The sequence below is a fragment of the Leguminivora glycinivorella genome, chromosome 21 (assembly GCF_023078275.1).
Source record: "Leguminivora glycinivorella isolate SPB_JAAS2020 chromosome 21, LegGlyc_1.1, whole genome shotgun sequence".
NCBI lineage: Eukaryota > Metazoa > Arthropoda > Insecta > Lepidoptera > Tortricidae > Leguminivora > Leguminivora glycinivorella.
In genome coordinates, this window is record NC_062991.1 from 7,634,165 (window position 1) to 7,657,124 (window position 22,960).

At 38.1% G+C, this 22,960-nt stretch overlaps 2 protein-coding genes across 2 annotated transcripts in view; both read left to right on the forward strand.

Annotated features, from left to right (window-relative positions):
• The window catches only part of LOC125237420, a 411,697-nt gene that overhangs the window by 166,546 nt on the left and 222,191 nt on the right, over positions 1-22,960 (forward strand). The gene's annotated exons all lie outside the window — the stretch shown is intronic.
• LOC125237423 lies at positions 520-4,663 on the forward strand. The gene is made up of 2 exons (XM_048144484.1): positions 520-1,551; positions 4,363-4,663. The coding sequence occupies exons 1-2, from the start codon at positions 708-710 to the stop codon at positions 4,374-4,376; spliced, it is 858 nt and encodes a 285-aa protein (XP_048000441.1). The 5' UTR covers positions 520-707; the 3' UTR covers positions 4,377-4,663.

A 22,960-nucleotide genomic window follows, 5' to 3' on the forward strand; every position in this document is an offset into this window, starting at 1 on the left:
ATGGGTCGTAAGGGTCGTTGATAGCTGCTACTACTAAAACTGATGAAGCTATCACCGCCCAAATTTAATTTCATGTTTTATGTATGTTAATGGATGTTTATTAACAAATCGTGATAACCAATCTATAATTTATAAACGACTGAATATAATTAACAACAAAAGTAAATGTAAAATAGTCAATTGTTAACATAAACGTCTTAGCCAGATAAGTCAAATCCTTACTTGAAAGTGCAAGCGCCAGTATGGAATGTCCTTCTTCTTCGGTACCCACGACTTGATTGACGTATTATTATGATTTCTCGAACTACCACTCAAACTAATGTAACACTACCCTATACTCAAGAAATAAACGCTTTTAGAAAATAACCTACCTACCCTCACGTTACTAGTGGCAACGGATAAATGCCGAATTACTTATTAGATCGGTAATACCTTCCGATTTTCGATGGAGCGTTAATAGCTGCGTTTACCTTTTCAATAACACCTTATTGGATCATATTTTTTGCAAATTGTTAGGATTAATAATATGTATGTAGCTATAGTTGTAGCGTATACCCTGTTTACGCCGTGTTATTATATCTATAAGTACCTACATAGTTATGTATGCATGTATAGCGCACCCTGCGCACCAATAAACTTCAGTTAGCTACCGACCGTGTGCGTGTATCATTCTCCGAGTCCTAACCTCAAACCTAACAGTGGCGACGATGGCTAAAATTTCGGTTGGCGTGTTAAGCACATTTAACCACGAAACTCATGATTGGGTTATTTATAAAGATCGGTTGGAACAGTGGTTCGTCGCGAATGACATTGCAGGAGAAACAGAGGACGACAAGTCAGCGGGCGCAAAACGGCGTGCCATACTCCTCAGCAGCTTAGCCGAATGCACGTATAAGCTGTTAAGAGATCTTGCTTTGCCAAAGGAACTGGGGAACCTCAGCTACGCTGATGTCGTGCTTTTGTTGGATGGCCACTTCAAACCAAAAATATGTGGATTTGCTGAGCGTAATAGCTTCTACAGCGCCATGCAGTCCGCTAATGAAACCTTCTCGGATTGGGCGGCCAGAGTACGAGGGTTGGCACTACATTGTGGTTTCTCGGCATCGACGCTCGACGATACCCTTCGTGACCGATTTGTTTTAGGCATGGTTCAGGGACCAGAACGAGACAAGCTCTTCACTGAGGCGATGTCTAGCCTCACGTTTTCCAGCGCTTTGCAAACGGCGGAAAATGTTCGAAGCGCCCGAAAAGGCGCACGTGCTGGCGCAACCGGGGCCTCGGGCTCCAGCGCCGCCGACAACGAGCTTGGCGTATACAAGATGGCGGCCAGCAGGGCGCCCGCCTCGGCAGGCGCGCGGCCCACCGGATCTACTGGCGCCTCGTGCACAATCTGCGGCTACCGTGGACATTCGGCATCAGATTGCAGATTTGCTAACTCAATTTGTGATAAGTGCGGTTCTAAAGGGCATCTTAAACGCGTGTGTCGTAAAAAGTTACCAAACAAAAAAATTAATTTTGTCGAATGTTGCTTGGACAGTGGTGATGAAGAAGGTAAGCATCTTCTATTCAATATTCGCACTTATAAGGGTGAACCTATGCGAGAACATGTTTTAGTTAATGAGATGCGTATTAATTTCGAAATAGATACGGGATCAGGCATTACGGCCGTGTCAGATAAGTTTTATTTTAAACATTTTGCATCCATACCGTGGTCCAAGCCCCCCACGATATTGAGAAGTTACGACGAGAAAATTATCGAAACTTTAGGTGTGTTAAGGCTACCATTTCATTACAACAACCAAACAAATGATATAGACATTTATGTTGTAAAGAATGGAGGTGATCCAATATTAGGTCGCGACTTTGTATCTGCATTTAATTTACAGATGTGCCCAATTCCTAAAAATGATTTGCATTCAGTCGATAAAGTAGGTAACGACACCGATTTAGTAGGTATGTTCAGTGGCCAATATCCGCACTTGTTCTCAGATAAGTTGGGATGTTGTAAGGATGTAGTAGTACATCTTAACCTAAAACCGGACAGCAAACCGGTTTATTTCAAAGCGCGACCGCTTCCTTTTGCTATTCGTGACAAAGTGGAATCAGAACTGAACCGTCTTGTTCAGTTAGGTATTTTACAGCCAGTAACGTATTCGGAATATGCTAGCCCTATTGTGCCAGTCTTAAAACAAAGTGGCAAAGTACGCATTTGTGCAGACTTTTCGGTATCAATTAATAAGCAACTTTTAATAGACAAATACCCGTTACCCCGTATAGAGGAGTTATTCTCAAAGCTACACGGCGGTCAACAATTCTCAAAGTTAGATCTTTCAAATGCATACAATCAGTTGCGGTTAAGTGAAGACTCGCAAAAGTACACTTGTATTAACACGCATAAGGGCTTATTTACCTACTCGCGGCTTGTATTTGGACTGGCCAGTGCGCCCGCCATATTTCAACGTTCCTTAGAAACCATTCTCGCGGGCCTCGATGTATGTATTTTTTTGGATGACATTTTGGTAACTGGTCGTAATAGGGCGGAGCACTTGCAGCGGTTAAATGAAGTGTTCAAAAGGCTACAGGAAGCTGGGTTGGTGTTACAAAAAGACAAGTGTTCATTCTTCCAAGATTCAGTTTCGTATTTAGGTTACGATATTGATAAAAATGGCTTACATAAATCGCCAGATAAGGTAAAAGCCATACTTGAAGCGAAAATTCCACAAAACATATCCGAGTTAAAATCTTTTTTAGGTTTAGTAAACTATTACAGGCATTTTGTGAAAAACGCATCATCAATTTTAAGTCCTTTACATACACTTTTACAGAAAAATACGAAATGGTCTTGGACGAGCGAACACGATGATGCGGTGTCTAACATAAAACATCAACTGGCTTCAGATGTCACATTAGCGCATTTTAATCCAAAAGCGAAGTTATTTTTAACAGTAGACGCGTCCCCTACAGGCTTGGGAGCCATTTTGAGCCTTATTAATGATAATGGGATCGAGCAACCCATATCATTTATGTCAAGGTCGTTAACGAATGCTGAAAAGAGGTATAGCCAGATTAGCAAAGAAGCGACAAGCATCGTTTTCGGAATACGTAAGTTCCATCATTATTTGTACGGCCGTGATGAGCCGTTTGTACTTAGGACCGATCACAAACCTCTTCTCAGCATTTTCCGGCCAGATAAGGGAGTTCCGGAAGTGTCGGCCAACCGCCTGCAGCGGTATGCTTTATTTTTATCAGCATACAATTACAAAATTGAATATGTTACCAGTGCGCGAAACACAGCTGATTTCCTCAGTCGTTCAGTGAGCGCGAGCGAGACCAATGTCATTGACGCCACCGCGAGCGAGCGAGATGAGGTAATTGACCGAGCCTCCTATCTCCAATTCATAACGGACGGCGACGTACCTATATCTATAGATAGTGTTTACGAAGCGACGCGCACTGATAACATACTCTCACAGGTGACAAATTACGTAATGAACGGTTGGCCTAATAAAGTAAGGGATTGCAAATTGCAACCTTATTATATATGTCGTTTAGAGTTATCTGTTGAACGAGGTTGTGTAGTTAGTAGGTTCTAGGTTGGACATTCCTGAAACTCTTCAAAATAAAATTATTGATGAGTTACACAGGGGCCACTTAGGTATGAATAAAATGAAGGCAGAGGCTCGACTGCGGTTTTGGTGGCCCGGCATGGCGGCCGACATCGAGCGGCGCGCGGCCGGCTGCGCGCAGTGCGTGAGCGTGCGCCCCGCGCCGCCGCGCGCGCCGCTCGCGCCCTGGCCATATCCACCAGAAGCGTTCCATCGCGTTCACATGGACATTTTGGGCCCTGCGCATGGGAAATACTTCCTAATCATTGTAGACGCACACTCTAAATGGGTGGAGTGTTTCGATGTATCAGTATCGTACAGTAGTCGCGTAATAATTGAGAAAGTTTGCGAAACTATGTCTAGATTTGGTATTTTCCGCAACATTTGCACAGATAACGGTACTTCGTTTGTATCTAAGGAATTTGAGCACTTCTGTAGAATAAATGGTATAGAACACATCACCACTCCCACTTATAGACCAGCCAGCAATGGTCAAGCGGAGATTTATTGTAAGCAGCTTAAACTAGCATTAAATAAAATAATATCTTCTGGCACACACTTACGTAATATTAACGTGAAAATACAAGAGTACTTATTTATGTACAGAAATTCAAAACACACATCAACAAACATGTCTCCCGCAGAGGTTCTCTTTGGGCGTAAATTGCGAAGTCGTTTAGACTGGTTACAGCTGGCGCAGCCGTCCTCATCACCACTGTCTGACGCAGCGATCGCTGATAACGTGTCGCGCCAACAGGCCTTGCAGACTAAATATTACGATGGTAACAGAAGTGTCCAATTTTGTATCGGTGAAACTGTGTTAGTTAAAGTTTATAAAAATCAAAAATCATACTGGACAATAGGAGTTGTAATTAAACAAATAGGTAAAACCATGTATATTGTGAAATTAGACAATAACAAAACGCTAAAAAAACATATTGATCAATTACAAAAGTATAAAGGGGAGGAGATAAGTGAAGAACGATACGTGGCAGAACGAACACCCCCCGCCAGCTCTTTGATTGAAGATCATGAGAACGAGCCTGACATGTTACAGGCTCTCCTATGGCCACCGTCAGGTCTCCAGCAGGCAACTCCAGCACCCGAATCGGGCCCTCCGCGAGAACGCCAAGAAGCGCAACCATCAGGCACTGCTCAACGGGAATCCTCGCCACCTCTTGATTCACTTACTACCGGCGGCAGTGACACTGACGGCCGTGCGACGTCAGGAACTGACGAGCCAGCCAGGTTGCCCTCGCCGACGCCGACGCCAGGACAGAGCCTGACGGACGGTTCGGCTCCGCAGGAAGATGTTCAGGCCGATACCGCGCCAGAAATATCCCACGTAAATACGAGGCCTCGGAGACCCTTTAATTTTGGCGATTACTTTTGAATTTAGTGTAAGGGAATGTTAGGATTAATAATATGTATGTAGCTATAGTTGTAGCGTATACCCTGTTTACGCCGTGTTATTATATCTATAAGTACCTACATAGTTATGTATGCATGTATAGCGCACCCTGCGCACCAATAAACTTCAGTTAGCTACCGACCGTGTGCGTGTATCATTCTCCGAGTCCTAACCTCAAACCTAACACAAATAAATAAAAACGATAAAAACGAAACGAAATAAAACTATGGAAACGGATTAAATCGCGTATAATGAATTTACAATTCATCCCGACGTTTTGAACACTTTACAGCGCTCGTGGTCAACGGGTGACTCCACGAACGCTGTAAAGTGTTCGAAACGTAGGGATGAATTGTAAATTCATTATACGCGATTTAATCCGTTTCCATAGTTTTATTTCATGAGTAACTATCGCGGTAACCGAAGACAATATTAAAAACGAAACGATTACCGTTTTGCATGTGGCAACTACTGGGACTAACTATATGGAGACGTTAAGAGGATACGGTAGCGAAAATGCTAAAATGGAAAGGAGCCCCTCTTTCAACTTGGGAATTTTAGTTAAATATACAAGTGTTATTAACTAGATTTATCGAAAAAAAAAATTCCATTAAGAACAACTCAGTCAAAAGATATTTCAAAAAAATCTTTAAAATCGAGGTTTCGCTTTCGACTCTTTCCTCCTTCAAAACTTAATCAATCGGAACGAAATTTGAGAATCTGAATAACAATAAAATAATCTATGTCGGACCGTTTAGGTTTTTTGGTTAATTGTTACCAATCTTGAGTATCACACCTTTTTTTGCGCCACAATGAAAAAGGCCGTTTTTAGAAATTTTTGATTGGCTCTAGAGTCTTTAAAAAGCAGAATATCAAAAAAATTAAAACGGTCCGACACAGATAAAAATAATAACAATCTGTGTTGAAAAAATCATTGCTCTATCTTCAAAATAGTCGAGAGCGTTTGTATGGAGAATTGACCCCTACCGTATCGTCTTAACAACACGTGTACAAAAACGTCACTCTTTATCTAAAACGTCAAAAACTTATGTTAGAAACTAAGATGTCCACGGGCGACAAAATCCCTTACTATTAGACTTAATAATATTCTCCAAATGCATAGTTAACTAAGTAATATGGCAGTTATCAAAGTAATATCGTTTGGAAGAACCTTGAGGTTCTAATAACCGGTTAGTGGTTTCTAAGTCTTTGAACGGGAACTAAGTGGCTATCTTCCTTTGAAAGTTAATGTTAAAGTTTAATTAAGTGATTTACCGATTATTGTAAAAACTTTTAAATAGCTTGATAATTATAGAAAACTATTCATAAGGTATTTTTCAGTACAGATGATGTTTTTTTACGTTTATATTGTATTTTTAAATAAGTAAATGAAGTATGTATTAGTTATTTTATTTGGATGGATGGATTGGTCGTCGTCAACCTATCTTCTTAGGACAAATATTAGATGTTAACAATTTTAACCAGAACGAGAACATAACAGGACAATATTAGTTATTTTTAGGGTTTTTTTTTATTGCACCTGTAGGCATATCAACCGCATTATTTAATCATTTGTTAAGCACAATTGGAGTGATTATTTATTTATTCGAGAAACTAACGTTCAGAGGACTACATGACGGTGCAAAAGCCACTTCGGCCTCAGATCTATTGCAGTAATCACTATTAATAATAAAGTAATAACATAAGTGATCGTATCATGAAATTCTATACGCTAATACACCAAATAACGTACCTAATATGTATAAATAAATACCATTGATACATTGACAGCTCATAAAATGAACCGATAGTTTCAAATATCTGCTTCTTTAGGTTTTTTAATGTGCAACCTTTCCAGAACTAAATTAGGAAATTGTAAATAATACAGACTAAAACAAATACTGTTAAATTAAATGTATAATTGTAAGTATTATTTATAGATAAATATCAAACACACTTTTATAATTTTAGTGTGGAAAACAAGAGAGTATTTTATTAAAATGTCTGTTTAAGATACTGACAGTTGATGAATGACAGTTGTGCCAAAAGTGCCTCATATAAAAGACCTTGTGCTTCGTGCTTTTACGTTCTCTCTAATGCTAAAATAATTTTTAAGAAAAAAAACCGCCTTCCTTTAGGGTTCTGTAGGCCTAGCACAGATGGCCGCGAGAGTATGTCGCCGCGAGATAGACTACCCGTCCTTATGTCATTAATACAGTTAGAAGAAGACGTGTCATGTATCTCGCGGCGACATACTCTCGCGGCCATCATGTGCTAGGCCTACTGGTGATAAATACTTTCAAATGTTGGATTACACCGTGTCCAATAAGTTTGAATACAGCACAAATAGCCAATAAAACAAAATGAACAAATAGTTACTACATTATTATTATATTTTATGAATGGCACTCTTATTTACTACATTCACAACAAATGTTTTGGAATAACTCCAGCATTAACTTGTTTACCAGCCTCAAACGCTTCTCAAACGGATCACACGCGGCACGCACCGTTTTCTTCACATTTCATCCCAAATACTCTCGATAACCTTTTTGAAATGATCTAGGTTTATGATTTTATAAAAATTTAGTCTTCAAAGCATGTATGACCATACAAAATAGTCTAATACGCCTAAACCTGGAGGCCTGGGTAGCCACTCATGTTTCGGATAAAAAACTGCCAAATTAGTCTGAAACTACGCTAGAATACCATTTGCCGAATGTGCTGGAGGTGCGTCTTGTTGGGACACATGATACTCATTCCCAAGCATCCTTTTTAACTTTAAGGCATTTTTTCTCCAAAACCTTGGTTTTAAAGAAAAAAACGTTGATTTTAACGCTTTTATCTGTAAGTACTGAAGGTAGTTTACCTCGCTTACATACTGCATCCCACACCTGGGCCGATGGTGAGCTCTGGAACCTAGGCACATTTTTCTAGTTGCCCGGAACGTTATCTATCCTCGGTACCCATAATAGTTTATTTTGGACACGTGGCGTCTGTTTTATCACATACAGATTCTCCTTATAAAAAATAACTCGTCACCTGTGTGCCGAGCAAGTATTTTGTTGGCACTTTACCTCTTTGTTTTTCTTAGACACTTCGGAAATTTCATGTACTTTGTACTTGTATTTTATTAAGAGGAATATACTCTTTAGTTTAAATAAGAATTTGATGGCCTGTGATCCCTATATCTTTAGAACTGAGGTAAAATGTGAGTATTCGGACTTATTGGACACGGTGTATGTTAACAATTCGTCTGTATATTTTTTTATGTTTGTTATTCGATATCTCCGTCATTTCTGAACCAATTTTGAAATTTGGATGATTCTGAAGTACTTACAGATGAGAATGATTATCAGAACGGAACTCTAACCAGGGGCGGCTCACTCTTCATCAGCAGTTCCACTGCACCAAATGTCACTGTTCTGGACGTAAGTGCATGCTGTTCTTATAAAAATACCAAAGTCACTATAAGTGTGCCGTTCAGATTTGAGGAGTTCCGTTCTGACCATCATCAGCAGTTCCACTGCACCAAATATCACTGTTCTGGACGTAAGTGCATGTTGTTCTTATAAAAATACCAAAGTCACTATAAGTGTGCCGTTCAGATTTGAGGAGTTCCATTCTGACCATCATCAGGAGTTCCACTGCACCAAATGTCACTGTTCCGTACGTAAATGCATGCTGTTCCTTTAAAAACACAAAAATCACCATATATATGCCTTTCAGATTTGAGGATTTCCCTCGATTTCTCCAGGATCCCACCACCAGAACTGGGTTCTGAGAAAAATGGGACCAATCTGTATGCATATACATTTAATCAAAAAAAAAATTTTCAAAATCGGCCCAGTAACGACGGAGATATCGAGGAACAAACATTAAAAAAAATAAAAAAATACAGACGAATTGAGAACCCCTTCCCTTGAGATTTGGAAGGCGGTTAAAAAATGAAGTATAGTAGGAAGACGAAGAAGATTAGTTATTTTATTTGTGATACAAAGTTGTATTTTAACGGAGAGTTTCCAGAATCATGAGCGAAGCAAGTGATTCGACAATAAAATACAGTAAAATGCAGCTTTGCAGAAGTTTGAAAATAACAAAAAGGGGTTTTCGACCTAGTGACGTGAAAATAATTATGATTTACAATGAAAAAAGTAGGTAACGTTTTTGATCGAAATAGTGCAATTTTTGACCTCCGCTGATTAGATCTAAGGCATTAAGTCCGCTTTTTTTGTTTTACGGTTTAACTGACTAATATGGCTCTGCGATCCAAAGAGAATCTTGGCGTCCAAAACGAGAGCACGCCACCTATCCCTATCCTGCGCAGCTTCTGTTGGCTTCGGCTTGTAGCTGACACAGATCCGCCATTCCACTGTCTTCCCAGCGGTATCTGGGCCGACGGCCGACCCGCCGGGCAGCCCGATCCTCTCCCATTCTTAGTAGGTGGCCGAACCAGCGAAGGTTGTGGGATTTTGTTACGCCGATGATATTCGCTTCGCCCACCAACTCCTCTATTTCGGCATTCCTTCTTATCCTCCACGTGCCGTCATCTCTCTTAATAGGTCCCAGGGTAGCTTTTGCGGTAGATCTTTCTTTCCGCTTGTTTTACGGTTTAAAGTTACCTAAATGTTTGGTTCTGTCTCATATCATATCCGTTTTTTAATCAGAATAACAGGTTTATTCTAAAGAGGAAAAATCCCAAACGTAGGTATGTAGGTACTTGACGTACTTGTACTAGTTGTATTGTACACATGTTCCGTAAAACTCTACTTCTTCGTGTTAAATGAAAGACGGTGTCAGATAAACCCGGAGGCTTGATAAAAGGAAGGTTTTATTGGTATCGGAACCAATAACGAAAGGGGTCGTAACACACTATTCACTCGCTACCGCTTGTGGACATAAGCGGTAGCGACCAATCAAAGTAAGTCGTATCACACTATTCCTCCGCTACAGCTTGTAGTCATAGGCGATAGCGTGTGTGAGATTAATCTGCTGGCTTAGTTACCAAGAGGGCTATGGTTGTGTAATAATATTTATCCATCGACTGATAACCTATCAAATTGAGACGCCTCTTCTTAAAACTATTCTTGTATTATATATAAACACCACAGATAAACACCAATCCTGACAGGAAGTCTTCTGTTCATTAATCGCCGTATTTGGCTTATTGCCGTATTTGGTTTCAACGCGGCCATTCAATATTAAATAAATATTATAGGACATTCCTACACAGATTCACTGAGTCCCACGTAAGCTCAAGAAGGCTTGTGTTGTGGGTACTCAGACAACGATATATATAATATACAAATACTTATATACATAGAAAACACCCATAACTCAGGAACAAATATCTGTGTTCACACAAATAGATGCCCTTACCGGGATTCGAACTCGCGACCGCGGCTTAGCAGGCAGGGTCACTACCTGCTAGGCCAGACCGGTCGTCAAATTACGTAATGTAATATTTGAAATATTTACCTACCCTTTCCGATACCATTTTTTTTTTGATAGTCAACGGGAGTTGTGATTTTACAATTTCTTTATTAGCCCAGTATTTTTTCCAGCTGATTGCTATTCTTCGGTCGACTTCTAAAGAGTTTCTGTCTGTGCTAAAAGAGATTTGTTTTCCCAGGTAAACATAGCGTTATTTTAAGTTAGTTTAATTTTTCTCTTATTGTCAATTATTTCTCATTTATGTTTTAAGTATGTGTGGAACAAATAAAGCTTTTTTTATTTTTATTTTTATTTTTTCCGATACCATATCTGTCGTGTGCGTTTATCAAAACGTGTACCTTGGTGTAATGCACTAATATCGATGACGGGCTATAGTCGGGTGCGTCAATTGACGTCTCTGACAGATTTAAAAGGAGGCTTAGGGACTACATTTCCCATAAAAATTTGGACTGTATTTAAAAGTTACGGGGATCAATTTGGCATTATTCACAATCTTCTGTCTTATAAGGGTAAACAGATAAGAGGTAGCGTTTAATAAGTGTATCCTGACCCTAAGGAAATAAATCAACCGGCTATAGTTCAACAACGGAGTAGCTTTGGATTTCTTTTACTGCCGACGGTATCGCGTTTATTTAAGACTAGCTGTATTTCCTAGGTACATTTTGACTTGTTCTTTTATCTAGGTTTTGTGAAATATTTATAAATAAAAAGTTCTTCATTCTTCAATTTGGGTAAAATTGATATCATATTTTTCATCTCCCGGATTAAGAATTTCACCACCCCCTTTCTTCCCGTGGGTGTCGTAGAAGTCGACTGTGGGATGTGTTAAATTGTGACGTAGGCGAGGGGCTGGCAACCTGTCAATGCAATGTCACAATTTCATTTTCTTTTAACCCCTTATTTACCAAGAGTGGCATTTTATGTGCTCTGTGCACCCCTTTATGAGATACAGGCGTGATTGTGTGTTTGTATGTGTGTATTTTTCATAGATCAGCACCGGACATTTCCAATATTGTCTATGCTGATAACTTCTTCAAACAAAAACATTACTATTATTGACATAAGTAAGCTTAAATTTAAGTTTTAGTTTGTATATTTTATAAGGCTCTAATTTTATTGTTTTTACTACCACCGTGTTGTGTGTGTGTCTGTTTGTTTGTCCGTCTTTCACGGCAAAACTGAGCGACGAATTTACGTGATTTTTAAGTGAAGATAGTTAAAGGGATGGAGTGTGACATAGGCTACGTCTTGTCTATTTCTAACGCGAGCGAAGCCGCGGGTAAAAGCTAGTGTTGTTATAAATAAAGAAGGCTTTCTTATCAAGTATGCGACACATATCGACAATCTTATTCAGAGCTAAATATTAAACGTGTCTTAACATTATTTTAGAGCTTAAATCTCGCGTTAGATACCTTTTCGTTATTGAACATAAATTTGCCAAAAAGCCCGCGCGCTCTTAAGACGCTGACAACACCCAATGGCCGTGACGCTAGCGTACACTGTCTATTCATATGGGAGTAAGTGAGAGCGCGATGCCCCTAAAAGATGGCGGCTTGGTACGAAAACGGAAAAATATTAAAATAAAGTAGAAAGATGCATTATTTGTGCAATAAGTTTCGTTAGTGTTTTGGATGTGTACCTATGTGTATTTTTGTTATTGTAATTTTAATTAAAGACGACTAAGTAAATAATTGAACGACATAGAACCGTTTAATGATGAACTTGAGACCAATCTTTGCAATTAATTTCTAATAGTTTGTCTTAAAAAACTGAAAATGAAATATTTATTTTTCAAGTAGGCATATTACAATACGCATATGAACGTAGGTAACGAAAGCAAAAAGTAGGCTGAGGGAATGGTTACACGACATTGAACAAAGAGAAGCTGAAAGCATCCTGCAGATTATTTCATAGTTTAATCGCACTCATATGTCCGCACGCACTCATGCATGCTGTGTTTGTGCACACACAATACACACACACACACACACACACACACACACACACACACACACACACACACACACACACACACACACACACACACACACACACACACACACACACACACACACACACACACACATACTGACTTGTAATAATTAAGTAATAATTAAATAATAGTAAGTAGGTATAGTGCATGACTTGTCCCCTAGAAATAAGTATAATAAAAATGAATTGTTGCTCTATGCTCTATCTGTAAAACATGTATGGTAACCCAAAATCTAAATCTTGTAAATTCTAATTATATATATATTTTAATTTAAGATAAATAGCCTGATAGATCTCACATTTTTATATACCACTGAATTAAATATAGACATAGACATAGACATTTTATTAATAATATTATAGATATTACACGTTCATCAATCGTTAATCAATATTATACTGAATTGTCCTTATGAATAGATTTCCTGAATAATAATATAATAATAACATAATGTATAAACTTAATAATAGTCTTTCAAAATAATGTAAAACCGTGGAGTCACGAGACAGGCTCTGCCTAGTGTGATCCACTAAATGTGTGACTAGCAAAATGACTTATTTTGGAAATAAATTTTACTTACTTTACTTACTTTACTTACTTTACTTAACTAAAGCTACGCCGGCTCTAACCCTACGCCCCAGCCTCGAGAAGATTTCAGTCCCCCCTCAGTTGGGAGTATCCAGTATCCACTATGGGACCGGCAAGAAACTTGGCGGGCCACTTCTTTTCAAAACATTACATCTTATAATTGACATGCATTAAATAACAAGATAAAATATAACATGCAAAAGTATTTATCAAAAAAATGTTAACAGGCTAGGCAGGTCACTTGCACTCTATGGAAATTAATTTCAATAAATTGTATTGTAGTTTAATAGTACATCGTTCTTCTTCAGAGAAAACATATCAAAATGTCGTAGAAGAAATAGATAATATAAATCTCAATATCATTAAATATGTACTTTACTCAACATAAAATATTTGATGTGCTTTCTTATCTGAACTCTGTGTCCTCTACACATAATACAATTATGTTAATTGCTATTCGTTCGCAAGTAACATCAACTTTGGGGTGTTGTCAGCCCCTTAAAACCTCCATACACAAATACAAAAAGGTGAGGGAAGTCAAGTCACTCTGTATTCATGGATTTCAATAAATAAAGGAGAAGGATTCCGTAATTTCGTATAACGACAGTTTGGTAAGTGGATGGGAAGTCGCATCCATGTTTAATGTATTTTCGGTTATTGTTTTAAATAACTTTGGGACTTTGGTCCGGTGATCGGGTCGTTCGGTCGTTTGCGGATTTCAAGTTTTCTGACAGAGATTTTCTACTTGAGCGTCTTTTGATATACAGTGTGGAAAATAAGTCGGGCCCTGGAGGAACTACCTTAAAGCCTTAAGCAAGCTCATTTTACTTAAAGGAGACATTCCTTTATTTTTTAAAAGAAGCAAAACTGCATTCAAAGATTTTCTAATAGACTAATGTCTATAACTCGTTTGCCTCGCCCGGCACTCGAATAAAATAAAATAAATAAATATTATAGGACATTCTTACACAGATTGACTAAGTCCCACGGTAAGCTCACGAAGGCTCGTCTTGTGGATAGTCAGACAACGATATATTTAATGAACAAATATCTGTGCTCATCACACAAATAAATGCCCTTACCGGGATTCGAACCCGCGACCGTGGCTTAGCAGGCAGGGTCACTAACCGCCAGACCGGTCGTCAAATTAGATCGAATTAGGTTAAGGATTTAAGTCAGTTTCCATACAGGGTCTGACTTATCTTTCCACCCTGTATACAGGTTGAAATAGAAAGGACCATCATATTTTGCATAGTGGTTTTTCAGGTCATAATGAACAACTTTTAGTATGGGAGCAATACTGAAATCGCGAACAAAATGGTCTGTTCCATTGTTACAATCCGACCAAAAAAAATTTGGCTGTTACATAAAAGTTAGCGGCATTAGACTGTTATCACATTATCCGATCCGATATCGGATGTCGGAAGGATTTCAATAGAAAAAATACAAGATGGCGCCTGTAATGTATGTGTTAACGGTCCGATATCCGATACCTATCGGATCGGATAATATGAAAACGCACTCACGGCCGCTAACTTTTATGTAACAGCCAATTTTTTGTTGTGATTTCAGCATTGGTCCCAAAATAAAAGTTGTTCAATATAACCTCAAAAGTCACTATACAAAGTACAAAATATTTCAGCCTGTATAAGGTAAGGTGGGAGAAAATTGGAGAGTTAAGATAGAAAGCTCAATTAATGCTTCTATACAGAACGTGTCTCATCTTATCCCTCAAGAAAAACCTTTCAATCTTCCCCCACTATACCTTATTACATATTTGCTTTAAGGACCAGTGCGATGATGAGTTAAAAATTTTACGACCCCTTGTCCTCCCGTGAGTATTAGGGCTTGCAATATCGGACGGTTTTCAATTCCGGAACTGGTTTTCGAGATTGGACTTCAATTCCAGAATTCCGGAACTAGTTCCGGAATTGAACAATTTTTTTTGGTTTGGTTTTCTGGTGGATTTTCGATGAAATAATACAATTTTAAACTGAAATTTCTTATAAATCGACGTTTAAGACAATAACTCCGTACCTGAAAGGCATATAACACTGAAATTTTAATTTTAGTAATTTTACAGGAAAGCCCATTTTGCGTCAAAATCGGTCTCGCAAAGGTATTTCGAACTACAGTTAACGATACAAACGAGGTTTTAGTGCCAGTTTTCTGATAGTGGTCAACGTTAAAGTTATTTTTTTATCCATTGAGCATCGAAATAAAATAAAAGTAATAATTTACAAGAATTGCATAACGTCTTGTTCGCATTACTGTAATAAAAGAAATATTGAATTACCTTTATCAGATTCGAGTAGGGACAAAAGATATCCAAGCTAGCCCAAAAAGACAGATTTTATGATTTATTCCTAGGTACCTACCTACATGTACCTACACCTTAATTTTTTGTAAAAAAAATAAATCATTTTTTTGCTTCTCAAATCTTTTGATTTTGTGGTATTAATGGTAAATATATGTGAAAAGTGTATAAAGTAACTACGACGTTATGCTTGTGAATGAATGTAATACCAAATACAGTGAAACCTGGATAAGTGAGACTTCAAGGGACAACAAAATTTATCTCACTTAGAGAGGTATTCCACTTATTCAGGGTCTCAGTTAGACAGGCATAATAAAATGTTTGTCTCATTTACAGAGGGTATCACTAATAGAGGCCAGAATAGAGGGTATGTCAGTTATAGAGGTGATAAATAAGGAGTTTTGCATATAGTTATTATTAGTTGCATACTACTTAAAATAAAAGGTAAATAAGCCTTGTCTTTAAATAAAATATAAGACTCTAAAATCATTGTGTCTTAAAACTTTTATAGGTATATTATGAAAGTATTTTTTTTTAATATATTTATGTAATTTATCGAGATTTTAGTTTTAATTACTTAAAATAACCAAGAAAACCCTTAAACTCATCTGAACACAAAAAGGATCAATCGCGTAATTTAGATTGAGACAGAGGTCATAGATTGACTGTATCTCAGATACAGAGGTAAATTCCTGTTAAATTCTTAACAAACAATTAAGTTCAAATACATTTCAAATATAGTCTCAGTAACAGAGGTAAAATACACACTCTGTCTCACTAATAGAGGGAAATGTGACTATAAAATCGAAAAGGCTAATCTCACTTATAGAGGTTTGTTTTGTCTCACTAATAGAGGTAAATCGGTGCGAAAGTGTCGGGACCACACCTTGGGTCCCAACTAAAGAGGTTTCTCACTTATCCAGGTCCCACTTAACCAGGTTTCACTGTACTACGATTTGCTTCTGAACTTAAGATTTTATGCCTAAAATATTCAGTGCTATGTGAAAAGAAGTAGATTATTACTGAAATTTAAGTTCGATCTAATAAATTGAGCATAAATAACGCCAATAAAATAATAATATTAATAATGTACCTAATGTTATTTATTTATGTTTAATTGTCCTTCAGTATTTGAGCATAACACTCAACTCCCGGCTAGTAATTTTAAATTATCACAAAACAAAACTTTCTACAACAAATATTTAATTATTTACTTTAAAATGATTATAAATTTCACTTATTAGCTAAAACAATTGAGATCAAAACCAGAAAGTGACAATGGTATAATATTAGCGGGTTAAAACTACACTATCTCGCTCTAACTAGCCCTGGATGCAACCCTTTGGTCATAAAATAGGCACTACCTGAATCCGAGGAGTGTCTAACTTAATGAATTTACATATTTTTATACACGCGGTGGTAGTTTTGTAAAATAACCAGGCTGATATTACACGTTTTCGTCCAAAAATATATATTTTTTTCAATTCCGGAATTTTCGAGATTATGTGTTTCAATTCCGGAACTGTAATATCGGAAAAATTGTCCGAAATTCCAGAATTTCGAGATTCCGGAATTCCGGAATGCAAGCCCTAATCGCTTACCATTAGGCGAATTGTCCGCTCGTTTGTCTCCTAATTCATAAAAGAAAAATAGTATATAGGTCCAATAATATGGCGTGGGCGTTTTGTTTCAACCATACTAATTTACTAATTTGAACTTGTTGGAACTATAATATCATCATCATCATCATCATTTCAGCCATTAATCGCCCACTGCTGAGCATATAGCAGGGGGAAATTAGCTAAAATTACGGCATAATTAATGGAAGGTTTTTTTAAATTGAAATATGTACGTTATAGACCGAAGTTATTTTTCATCAACCCTCCCCACTCCTCCCTCCTCTGCGTCTCCCCACTACCCTCCCTTAAAGTGCCGAAAATGCGGTTTTTCTCGATTTCTGACAAAACTGTTGAAGATACAGAAAAAGCGCGTAGGAACGAAGTAATCCTTAATAAATTTACTACAAATCATTCATTAACACTTTGGTTCTAGCACTTATAGTTTACGCGTGATCCGTCACGAAAGTTGGTCCTTTGCTGCAATCTTCTTTAGTGAATGTTAAGTTTTCGCCCAAAAGGCATACGAAATCGTCGAAATTTGTTTGATATAACTAAAATATTGTAACTCATGACTAAAATAAAATTAAGGGGGAAAAATCACTACCATGGGTGGAATTTCCAATATGTCTTAGAATTCCAGTAACTATTTAAGACGTAATATTTTCACGGTAGTAGTCGCTAGGAGTACCATTGATCTATATAGTGTATCTATGACTGGGGATGAGCTTTTGGTAGCTGTTGGTAGAGCCCTGGAGTATCAATCCAGTAGCCGTGAGTTCAAGTCCCACCCATGGTAGTGATTTTTCCCCCTGAAATTCATTTTCAGTTTATAATATTTTAGTAATATCAAACAGATTTCGTAAGCAATTTGGGAGAAAACTTAACATTCACTAAAGAAAATTGCAGTAAAGCACCAACTTTCGTGATGGATCACGCGAAACCTATAAGTGCTAGAACCAAAGTGTCAATGAACGATTTGTAGTAAATTTATCAAGGATTACTTTTTTCCTACACGCTTTTTCTGTATCTACAACGGTTTTTCAGAAATCGCGAAAAACCGCATTTTCGGCTATTTAAGGGGGGGAAGAGGGGTGACGCAGAGGGGGGAGGGATGGGGAGGGTTGATGAAAAATAACTTCGGCCTGTAATGTACATATCCCAATCAAAAAAAATCTTCCATTAATTATGCCAACATTTTCATATATAACTTTCCAGAAGCAACGGACTAATAGGCCTCCCTTCGTGTACGCCACTTATCCCGGTCCTGGGCTAATCTCATCCAGAAGTGCCCCGCAGTTTTTCGCATGTCGTCCACTCAACGAGCCAACGGATGCCGGGCGCTTCTTACATCCGATAGCGGCCACCATTCGGTCAAGTCGGTGCTACCCGTATCTTATGCGCAGGCTTTTTAGTGAGCGTCCATGTCTCGGCACCGTAATATGTCATGGTGGGCAGGACACACTGGTTGAAGAGGCGAGTCTTCAGGCATTGTAACTATAATACACTTGTTGGAACTATAAATATACTTGCGCTGAACTAATCTATTTGACTTGCAAAACGGAAGTTTATCAGATCTGTTTCCTTTACTGGAAGTTTCGAGCGTAGGTGCACTTACGTCCCCTAATTCATGTCTGCCTTTGCCAGTAAAGTGGGGAAACGTGTCGTGTAAATATCTCAAAGCATTCTAAAGTTTTACAGATTAAAAACGTTAATAAATGGAACATAAACACATTTTAAACACTTTCAAAAATGTGACGTACCACGTCTTTGCCTTTGGCTAGTCTGTGGCCAAGAGTAAGCCCATTTAGAAAAAAGAAAAATCACTGTTTACACATTTAACCAGAAGTCACAGGTAAGAATGTCCTAAAATATCTTAAACAACTGGACATTCTTGCACTAATTGAATCCCGCGGTATGAGCTCAAAGTTCAATAAGGCATCTATTGTCGGTACCTACTCAAATAACAAATTGTATAATATATACAACTACATAAACACATACCCTCTTATTCATAAACGTAAACTAAAATTATCAAGCCGATAAAGTTCGTTTGTCCCTTTCTGTCACACCAATACGTCGGAAAGGGACAAACGAAGTTTATCGGCTTGATACTTAACTTTACTGAATGTTTATGAATAAGGAGGATAGAAAGCAACCACAGGATTCAGATAAAAAACATTGCCGGGATTCGAACCCTTAGCCATCGCCTTATCAGGCAAGGCACAGTCATCTAGACCGGACTGCACCGGCCGTCATGATATTTGTTAATCTTACTTTTTTTATAATGATAAAAAGGTTGAATATAAAAATCCTACAATATTTTCAGGTCTGGTACATATTATGTATTTTAAGACAGGGAGGTCGAGTCTCCCTCCCTCGTCTTAAAATACATCCCAATCAGTGGCCCTCTCCTCTCAAGAATAGGGTACGTAGCCAAATGCACAAACGCTCACGATAATATCGATTTCGTAGCTAGCTATCTCTATCGCTCTTTCCTATTGGCGCGACAGAGACAGGCTGCCTTTCGATCGGCGTCTAGCGTCAACGATTGTCATTCGGCTTGGCCGGCATCGGCAGTTCGTTACAAGTAAATCATGCCTCCTTTGTTTCCGCTCTATCCGAGTCGATTGCGACTTGCGACCGATTTATTACCTGTCCACGGGAATCGATAATCGATTGAAAGGCTGTACCTCTGCGATTACGGTCCAGAATTTAGATTAGTCGAATGTTGTTCCTGCTTATATTTAGTAGTTGTAGTCCATACTACTTAATATTATAAATGGGAAAGTGTAATGGGAATGGGAATGTGTATCTGTTTGTTTGTCCGTCTTTCACGGCAAAACGGAGCGACGAATCGACGTGATTTTTTAGGTGGAGATAGTTGAAGGGATGGAGAGTGACATAGGCTACTTTTTGTCTCTTTCTAACGCGAGCGAAGCCGCGAGCAAAAGCTAGTATTCGTATATTTCATGTGATCATTATTCAAGTATCCGTATGTATGTCAATATATGACGTCTGTCTAATGAAGAATCTTGATATGACTCGAAACATGTCGCCACCATCCGGAATACACCCTGTTTTTATTGAATTCCGTTCCTATGAACCTACCTGCGTGTCGAATTTAACGGAAAACAAAAAGACACGGTGTATATCTCACAAAAGTTTGACGTCTATAATTGGAAAATATTCTAAAATTTCTATGAATAAATGGAAGCTTTCATGAGAAACTTCTCAAGCAAATTGTAATCAAGAACAATAAAAATATCCTCCTAAGTATATCCATAATCTTAAATATCTACTCGAAGATATTAAAATGTGTTCAAAGATAACAAAGTGTCAATTTTATCAACTTCTTCTACTTCTGCTAATAGTGTGAGGCCTGAGTGCATACGCTGAGTGAGACGCTCATATTGTGCGGGCAGCGGGGCGTGCAGCGTGTATTTCAAACGATCGAAGCTCATAAACGTGTCCTGTGTGCGTAGCCGAATGCGCAAACGCTTCACAAAACGCTCACGAATCGTGAACTAATCATGAGCGAATCGTGAACGAATTGTGAGCGAATCGTGAACGAATCGTGAACGAATCGTGAGCGAATCGTTAACGAATCGTGAGGGAATTGTGAAGCGTTCGGGCATTCGGCTACGCACACTAACCCCCTTATTCATAAACGTACTCTAAAGTTATCAAGCCGATAAAGTTCGTTTGTCCCTCTCCGACGTATTGGTGTGATAGAAAAGGACAAACGAACTTTATCGCCTTGATAACTTTGGAGTACGTTTATGAATAACGGCCCGGCCACGACATTGGTCTAAGCGCGACAGCGGTTACGTGCGAATGAAAAGTCCCATCGCTGTGTCTCGCTCCAATGTATGGCCGCCGCTCACCGCTGTCGCGCTTAGACCAATGTCGTGGCTGAGCCGTAAGGGGGTAAATCGACGCTGCACCGGGTGGACGCACGCTCGCCCGCCCCTCTGCGTCCCGCCGAACGCTCCGCTTCAAGCGCCCACTCAGGTACACATAGGATTACGTGTAGAAGCGATTAACGAATGTATTCTAAACTGGAGCAACTCGAGCCTGTTCGAACATGTTCGAGAATGTCTTCACACGTAATCCTTTCCCTCGTTACATTGTTTCCCGTAACACATTTGTGTCCTACAGGAGATAGGGGCAGTAGGCGAGAGTAAGAGGAAATGACAAACAATTAAACCTATCTTGTATTGAGTGGGATATAAACCGTGTTTTTAATTTTTGTCGAGCTCCCGATATTTCGACGCAGTTACATAGGTATTTTCTGATTTTGGGTACCCCAATTAGCAAAAGTTGTTAACAAAAAATAACGCACTGTCAGTTTTGAGACGACAAATTAAGCATAAAATCTGTCTAAAAATTTACTTTTTTCAATAACTTAACAATATTTTATTGAAATTTCATGCTTAATTATCATCACAAAACTGACAGTGAGTTCAATTTTGTTAACAACTTACCAATGGCGGGGCGTGAAAATTTTCGTTGGTAAAGCCGGAGGGGTTTTTGGCATCTGTTTTGTATGGACTTCTACAGATACTAGAGAATTTTAGGGAACCCGTTGGGAATCGAGTTGTATCGACGCTCCGCCACTGCAACTTACGCTAATTGGGGGGTACTGGGGACGCTATTGCACAACACCCTGCATTTTATGATTAAGCACTGAGACTTGGCACAGGTTGTTCCTTGGGTGGCCCTGAGTAGATAAAGATCGGGAGGCATCGAGAGCCCCCCTTAATTTAGGAGGGAAGAGGGGGGGAAGGCTGGCGCCGCCGCGCTTCCTTTGAAACCATATTTCTCTAAAACTATACAAAATAGGGCATGCGATATATCATTTTCGGATAAATGAAGGACGAGGAATTCATTTTTGGAACAAAAAAAATGTATTTTAGAACAAAAATACAAAATAAAATGGGAAAATCTGAAAACGAGATTTTTTTTTATACATATTATTGCACATTTTATGAAAACTGTAATGGTTTTTTCTAAATAAAAAATATTATTTAATAGCTCCATTTGTCTAGTTTTAGAAAATGTATAATTTGTTATAGAAATATATTATAGGACGAGTGATAAAAAATAATTTACATCGCCCGATAGGGTGATTTGAATGCTCATTTCAATAAGTTTTGTCAATGATTTCAGGTATAATCACTATTTTTAACACACGAAAGCCGTAATCATTGTAGTTTATGGCTATTTTAGTGATTAATGTACTTAAAATAAAAAAAAATACAAAAATTTAAAAAAATATTAAAAATGTGATAATTTTTTTTAACATTATCCTATTTTGTTCTTTCTACACAATATATATCTAAAAGCAATAAATATCAATAAAAAGCCACATTTATACAGTTTATAAAAATATATAGTTTGTTATATAAATATATTACGAAACGCGAGATAAAAAATAATAAAAATGAAAATTTTAATGTACGGGTCAGCTTGCATTATTCGATGAGGTGAGGTAAAGGTACTACCCGCTATGCAGTGGAGTTCGTCTAGTAATACATAAATATACTTATTCTAATAACGTTTACACATGTAGGTATATCACGACCCAGTACAGAAAATTGTAAAAGTCCTATAATATAGTTTATTTTGATTGTAAAATAAAATTGCATGTGACTTATATTGCAAAAAAATGTCTTAATCACGTTCTCCTCTCCTAATGCAGTTCTGCATGCATAGGCTTGAAGATTTTTTAGTTTACTAGCAGAATTTAGTTACTTCCTTTGGGCCCCCTTAAATCGGTTTTACCCATCCATAAAAGATAAAATAAAAATCGTCATATTCTTCCTTTCAGTATCAATGATAGTTAGTTATTGCGCAATAGTGCCATAAAAAATAAACTAGATTCGTATTAGCATTAAACATTAATGATTTTTGAACTAACACATTGCTTTTGTACAAAGGAGAACCTCAAAAAATGGTCTGACTAAACGAAAA

Coding starts and splice junctions, on each gene's coding strand:
- LOC125237423 (XM_048144484.1), top strand. CDS start 708: ATGGCTAAAATTTCGGTTGGCGTGTTAAGCACATTTAACCACGAAACT.